The sequence below is a fragment of the Alexandromys fortis genome, unplaced genomic scaffold (assembly GCF_014885135.2).
Source record: "Alexandromys fortis isolate MF-2015 unplaced genomic scaffold, M_Fortis_MF-2015_v1.1 scaffold_2_1_26212458, whole genome shotgun sequence".
Classification (NCBI taxonomy): domain Eukaryota; kingdom Metazoa; phylum Chordata; class Mammalia; order Rodentia; family Cricetidae; genus Alexandromys; species Alexandromys fortis.
In genome coordinates this window covers 18,054,873-18,062,543 of record NW_026067930.1, presented here as the reverse complement: position 1 = coordinate 18,062,543, position 7,671 = coordinate 18,054,873, and the positions used below count along the sequence as shown (strand labels likewise).

General features: G+C 37.1%; 1 protein-coding gene across 1 annotated transcript in view; it reads right to left on the bottom strand.

Moving 5' to 3' along the window:
• Positions 1-2,741: 2,741 nt before the first annotated feature.
• Positions 2,742-7,671, bottom strand: part of Mrpl13 (mitochondrial ribosomal protein L13) — a 24,931-nt gene continuing 20,001 nt past the window's right edge. The window contains exon 7 of the mRNA XM_050144973.1: positions 2,742-2,985. Within this exon, the coding sequence (XP_050000930.1) occupies positions 2,964-2,985 (22 nt within the window). The 3' untranslated portion in view covers positions 2,742-2,963. The remainder of the gene's footprint in view (positions 2,986-7,671) is intronic.

Here is a 7,671-nt window from a genome sequence, read left to right as displayed (position 1 = left end):
AATGAGATATTTAAAACTTTAAATTAGGTTTCTATACATCTTATATGTGTTTTTCATTAGGCAAAATCTTTACTTGTTACCCATTGCCTTCACATTAGGTATAATGTTCTAAAGAGAATTTTCCTACTTGGAACATTCTTACCAAGTTAAATAATGATAATGGAACTAATTTTAATGGATAAATATATCTATTTAATAAATGGACAACTAAAGCTCTTTCTTCTAAGATTTACTCCTTTGGAAAGCATCCACTATCTCCTTAGAAATAAGTACTGCACATCCAAAGAAGTAAGTATCTAAGCTATCTCCATTAAAGGAAAATGGACCCATAAAAAGGTCTTTCAAATATGATAACTAAACACTCAGAATTAGGTAGTTTACCTTGATGGATAAGGAAAGCCTGATGGTTTCATCAAAGGATAGCACATGGCAGACTATGCTGATGGAGGAAAAGTGTACTCTGTCCAGGGCCTCCCAACAGCTCCTGCTCCGTGGAAGTGGAGGTGAACCTCAGAGTCACATTTCTCACAGCGAACACTGCAAGCCTCACCTGAGAATACAACAATTTCTTACATTGTTAATGTAGGTAGGTCTTCTATCTATCTGTTGCTTTCATTGGTTAATTAATAAAAGAAAACTGCTCGGCCAGATAGGTCAGAACATAGGTAGGCAGGGAAGACAGAACAGAATGCTGGGAGGAAGAAGGGAAGTGAGGCAGTGGCCATGAAACTCCGGCCCAAGATGGACGTAGGTTAGAATCTTCCTGGTAATTGGGTTAATCAAGATGTGAGAGTTAGCCAATAAGAGGCTAGAGCTAATGGGCCAGGCAGTGTTTAAATGAATACAATTTGTGTGTTATTTCAGGTGTAAAGCTAGCCGTGCGGAAGTCGGGTGGGATGAAAAGCAGGCCTGCTCGCCTCATCACTACGCATTGTGCTTCTTAAAGGTATTTTAAACCACATTTATGATATTTGGTCTCACTTGGTATATTCCTGAGTGTTGATAATGCTTATCTTGATGCATTATATCCTTCCAATTCTCATGGTTTAGCTGCGATTGCCAGAAAGTCACTGTTATAACAGGGAAATTTCTGTTGGATGATTTTCCCTTCTTGTAGTATTTTTGCTAAATTATAGTGATGTAAAAGTCATCTTAATGGACACACACTTAAATCTTTTGTAAAATTTGACTTGTTGCAGAATTTTCCTTGTGCTTGTGATTGTCAATCTTTTGGGTTAAGGATTAATAAACAAATGGAACTATAAAAAATCAGTTGTATAAATGACTAAAGCCCTTGGCTTTCTCATTCAAATAGATTCCCATTAGTTCTAATTTAGGATCTATTTGGGGAAAAAAGAAATCAGCTATCACTTTATAAAATGATGGCTGGGCAAAGAGCTACCTGAGTTCTCTCTGCTATAAAATGGCACTGCACAGGATTACAGAATCATACAAATGATTATGCAATTCAGAATAGGCTAGTCTTTCCACAGTGACTTTCTGGGCAATGAGGAACTAAATGAATGAAAGATAAAACCAGGTGCTGTTATCAATGGAAAAGGTATCACATTCATAGAGTTCCGTCAGCCTGGATGCAAAGACCCTTGTAGGTGCTTCTAAGGACCTCTTGTGCTACAGCCTTAACAAGACAGACTCTGGGATTCATCTATCTTCCCTCAAACTGAGCTAGCACCTTCTGAGCACATACCCATGCAGACTCCAGAACTGGCCAACACTCACCTTCAACTACATCAGCAATTGAGCACACACCAGGTAACTAAAACCAAACCCTTTTGACATTCCTTCTCTTACTCATACATTTAAATTGTTATATTTTAATCCTTTAAAAATTGTCTGAGAATTTTGATATATATTTTAGTCTGAGAATTTGTGTATATGGTATATTTTCCTAAATGACTGAAAAAATGCTGAGCCTAGTTTCAGTGAAACTACAAACGAGACATTATGTCTTCTCATTAATCATACTCATGAATCTCACTACTTAGCTGTGAGATGTCCGGTATGTGTTCACATAAATGTTATGACACACGTAGTATGAAATAAGATGCAGACCCAGAGAATGATGGCTGAGAATATTATCAAGGGTGTCTCTTCTCACTGGCTTCACTGTTTCCATCTCCTAAAGATTGCATTCCGGCCCACTCAGCCTCATCTTTACCAGAGCCTAATACCCAGCCCCCCTAGCACCCGAAAAAAGAGTCACAGATATGCTGAAGATTCTGTAAGACTGACTAACCTAAACAGGTCAACAAACCAAAACAATGATTTCATCTGTGTATGGCTTGCTGAACCAATGAGCTCACTGGAGCTGCTCACGGAAGCATGAGTAAGTTACCAAGAAGCCCAAATGCAGCATGGGGGATATTTCATGAAAGGCACACCAGAGGAATCTCATCTTGAGTTGGCCCCCACTCCTACACCCTCTAGCATCTCCTAAGACCATAAAGAAGAGGAGTGGCTATGTAGGACACAGGAGAAAATGACAGCAACATATACTCGTTAGAGTAAACACTATTGCACTAAGCCAGAGTGATGAATTTGGCAGAACAGGATGTAAGATAGATATAACAGGTAAAGAAAGGAACAAGGAGGATGGGCCTTGTTCATGGGTACAAGAACAGTACTCTGTTTGGTGAGAAAATACACACAGATGGGGATGTTTGGCTCCTTAAACCGCATGTTGTATGGGGGCTGTTTTCAGTAAGCTGTGACATATTGAGTAGATAACTAAGTAAGCAATTTTATTAACATTTACACCATTTAAATCAGGTTCTATAAGACACTTCTGTAAAGTAATACTTTCTCCTGCAATCTCCTGCTGAGGTCTGACTTCGAGTGTCCGCACAGTAAGATCAAGCGCTGTTTCCTCTCTGTCCTCGGTCATGGGAATTCCTCATGAAGTATTCAGTCTCTTGCTGTTGTTTTTGACCATTTCCATTTTCCTACAGTCGATAATCTTCAGGTCTGAAAGACAAAAAACAGTGTATATTTCTTCATGAATCATTATTTCATTTTCTCCTGGCTGTAGAAGAAGATTACTTTTCCCCTTTAAAATGGAAGTGATTGCTCACTGAGAAGTACCTAATGACAGCATTTCTAGAACATAATTCAAACCAAAGTATCACAAAATGCAGCGGACAATTTCGGAGCACTCTAGAACACAAACCATATAGGTGCCTGAACACCTATGTACTTAGAAACTTAAAAAGCTCAGTTTCTCAGGCTTGTGGGTGGCTCAGCTGGTAGAGGTGCTGGTGCACAGGCCTGATGACCTAAGATTGACCCCTGGATCCCACACCAGGGAAAGAGCAATAGGACTCTCACATGTTGTCCTCTGACCTCAGGATGCATGCTGTATGTGCTTTTAAGAAACAAGATAACAACAAAACTCTTAAAGTCATGTTTTTTCCCCCTCACTTAAAATAGATTTCTTTCTATGTTAACAACTGTTGTTGATCTGTTCCTATCCAGAAGAACGGTTGCTTAGAAGGCCTCATGTAAGTAAATGCAGCACTATAAATTCCCAGGTCTATGGCTTACACCAGGGATGGACTCATTGGAAAGGGATAGCAGTGTTGGAAAGCTCTGTCTTCCCTAAGCTCAGCTAATAGCTCCTGACTGTGAGGAACAGCAAATTAATCTAAGTCTTGTGGGAAAACAACACATGACCAGGCTAGCTAGCAGTTATAGCAAACCCTGAAGCTGCCAACCTGGATCCCTGCTCTTTACAGGGTTTGAGAAGGTATGTTGACGGGGTTTCTGTCCTGCCCAGTTACCCAAATCGTTAAGTCCCAAAGAAATCACACAGAGGTCTACATTAGTTATAAACTGATTGGCCCATTAGCTCAGGCTTCTTATTAACTCTTATAACTTATATTAGCCCATTCCTCTGCAGCTGTGAGCCCACCACAGAAGAAGCAAGATGTGACTGCCTCACTGAAATAAAGGTACTAACACAGACAAGAATAATGGGCTATGGATTTTTGTCATTGTTTAAAGGGGGTTAGTTACAAGTTGTTACTAGTCATGGTCAGATTAAAAAAAAAAAGATTAAATTTAGGGATCTTTTTCTAAAAAGATAAAAAAGGAGGATATAGAAATGATAGGGTGAAAGGGTAAATTATTGAATCTACTTCAAACTAAAAAGAACCTACTAATCTCAAATATTTTACTTTAGTATGGATTTTTGTATATGAAACAAATTTAAGGTTATTTTTGTTTAATATACTGTATATGTGTTTCTACTCTTGTTTCTGGTATACCCATGTAGTTCATTTAAAAATGTAAAGTATAATTAAGAAATACAGGTTAGTATTCATCTATAATAATCAAACTTGTATGCATGCTAGATATGTTTTCCAGGTTAAACAGATATATTTTAGATTGAAATGTCTGAAGACTGCCTCTCTGAGACCTACAGAACATGGCATTTAAGGTGTTTTAATAGCTTTTCATGACAGTGAGACCTGTCTGTTCCTGGCATCACCAATTTACTTCATAAAAAGGATGATAAAGAACCTCCATATGGAGTTTGTGTTCATTGTGGCAAAATTAGCTACCAGATAAAAAACTACCCTTCCCTCGACCAGAGACATTATGCTGTCCAAATTGGACAAGCAACACAAGAGACTACCAAACTTTGCAAGACAAGGTAGGACAGTCCGTCAAAATTCCTGTTTCATAGCAAAGTGATATTCTTTAGCCTGCATACTAAAGATGGTTGTCTCAAAGTTGGAGAGAAACCATGGCCGACTGCCCATGCAACCAGATGTTTCTGTCATTTCTATAGTTTTGGAAGTTGCCTGCTATGCACTTCCTGTTTACTCAAGTAATATTATATTCTTCTCGGGTCTCTGATGAAGTTAAAGAATAGATTGTTATAGTTTCACAGTTTTTCTTGTTACCAAATTCAAAAAAGAAAATTACGTATCTTTATAAAGTGCATGAGGTTTAGAAACATAAAAGCTTACAGTGTTTATCTAAGAAAATGTTTTGAGGTCTAAAAAGATAAGTTTTGGGTTGGTAATACAAGTTAGGATAGAAAGTAAATTAGGAATAAAACTTTGGACTTACCAAGATAGGATAGATAGTGGATTATTTTCTCTGAATTTGCCAAATGCAAACCAACTGGACATTGTAAATATAACTTTTTTGTTTTGTTTTTTTGATACATGGTTTCTCTGTAGCTTTTTGGAGCCTGTTCTCGAACTCACCTATAGCCCAGGCTGGCCTCTGCCTCCTAAGAGCTGGGATTAAAGGTGTGTGATACCACTCCTTGGCGTGAATGTAACTCTTATATAATTTTTCTTATTGTATATAATATAATTTTTCTTATTGTATATAATTTTATTGAATTTGAGTCAAAACCTTTCCTCTTTATTCAGACAAACGGGGAAATATTGTGGGATATTTGTACACTGTGTGAAGATGTGTCACTATAAGTGTTTAATAGAGAGTTAAATGGGAGGTATAGGCAGGACTTCCAAGCAGAGAAAGAACTCTGAGGAGCAGAGTCACCACCCAGCGAGGGAGAAGAATCAGAAGGTGCAAGATGAAGGAAAGGTAAAAAACCATGATGTAAAAAGTACACTAATAAAAATAAGTTACTTTAAGTCATAAGAGCTAAGGGGACAAGCTAAGCTACGGCCCTAGCTTTCATAATTAAGAAGTCTGCATGTCATTATTTGGGAGCTGGCTGGCCAGAGGAAGACTTGTTATAAAAAACATGATGTTGTTTATATTAAACAAAAAGGTGAATTTTGTTTAATATAAAGCATCACAAACAAGTGAGGGATTAAAAGGAAATGCAGTTTTTCCAAATAAAAGCACCTACAGAACTAAGTAAAACTCAGAACTAAAGTCTACAATGATCCAAGTTTTATTTTTAGCCTACACAATAAAAAATTTCCATTTCAACAAGAGTACCGCAGAGTATATAATTATTGGAGTTGTGTAATATGCTGGCAAAACTGCAACAATTATGGAAATAATTACGGAAATAATTACTGAAAGTATTAAAATGTCCACTTGACAGCTAAAATTTCAGGCAACTAAAGTGTAAAGAAAGAATAGTCCTGCTAATTGTTAATTTCTTCTCATAAATAAGGAGAAATTCTAAGTAAAAAGCTATGATTTTTATTATCAATAGGTTTCATCTCTTTCTCTTATCTCCTCCCAGTATTTAAAAATGACTAAAGTAGCATATGTTGAGAGTAGGATGGAAAGAACACAACCTTTGTAAGCACTGGAACAACTCATATCAATGAAACAAAAAGTTGGTTCTTGGAGAAAATCAACAAGATCGACAAACCCCTATTCAAACTAATCAAACGACAGAGAGAGAACACGCAATAAGATCAGAAATGAAAAGAGGGACATAACCACAGACAGAGGAAATGCAGAGGATCATTAGATCTTACTACAAAAGCCTGTATGCCACAAAACTGGAAAATGTAAAAGAAATGGACATTTTTTAAGATAAGTACCATATACCAAAGTTAAACCAAGACCAGGTGAACAATCTAAATAGACGTGTTAGTCACGAAGAATTAGAAACCTCCCTTCCAAAAAAAGCCCAGGACCAGATGGTTTCAATGCAGAATTCTACCAGAACTTCCAAGAAGAGCTAATACCTATACTCCTTAATGTATTTCACAATATAGAAAAAGAAGAGTCATTGCCAAATTCCTTTTATGAAGCTACAATTACCCTGATACCAAACATACACAAAAACCCAACCAAGAAAGAGAGAATTACAGGCCTATCTCACTCATGAATATCGACGCAAAAATTCTCAATAAAATACTGGCAAACCGAATCCAAGAACACATTAGGAAAATTATCCATTATGATCAAGTAGGCTTCATCCCAGAGATGCAGGGATGGTTCAACATACGCAAATCTATCAATGTAATCCATTACATAAATAAGATGAAAGAAAAATACCATATGATCATTTCATTAGATGCTGAAAAAGCATTTGATAAAATTCAACATCCCTTTATGATAAAGGTCTTGGAGAGATTAGGGATACAAGGGCCATACCTAAATATAATAAAAGCTATTTACAGCAAGCCAACGGCTAACATCAAATTAAATGGAGAGAAACTCAAAGCCATCCTGCTAAAACCAGGAACAGGACAAGGCTGTCCACTCTTTCCATACCTCTTCAATATAGTGCTTGAAGTTCTAGCAATAGCAATAAGACAACATAAGGGGATGAAGGAGATTCGAATTGGAAAGGAAGAAGTTAAACTTTCGTTATTTGCAGATGATATGATAGTGTACATAAGCTACCCCAAAAACTCCACCAAAGAACTCCTACAGCTGATAAACACCTTTAGTAACGTGGCAGGATACAAGATCAACTCCAAAAAAATTAGTTGCTCTCCTATACACAAAGGATAAAGAAGCAGAGAGGGCAATCAGAGAAGCATCACCTTTCACAATAGCCACAAACAGCATAAAATATCTTGGGGTAACTCTAACCAAGGAAGTGAAAGATCTATTTGACAAGAACTTTAAGGCATTGAAGAAAGAAATTGAAGAGGATACCAGAAAATGGAAGGATCTCCCTTGCTCTTGGATTGGGAGGATCAACATAGTAAAAATGGCAATTCTACCAAAGGCAATTTATAGATTCAATGCAAT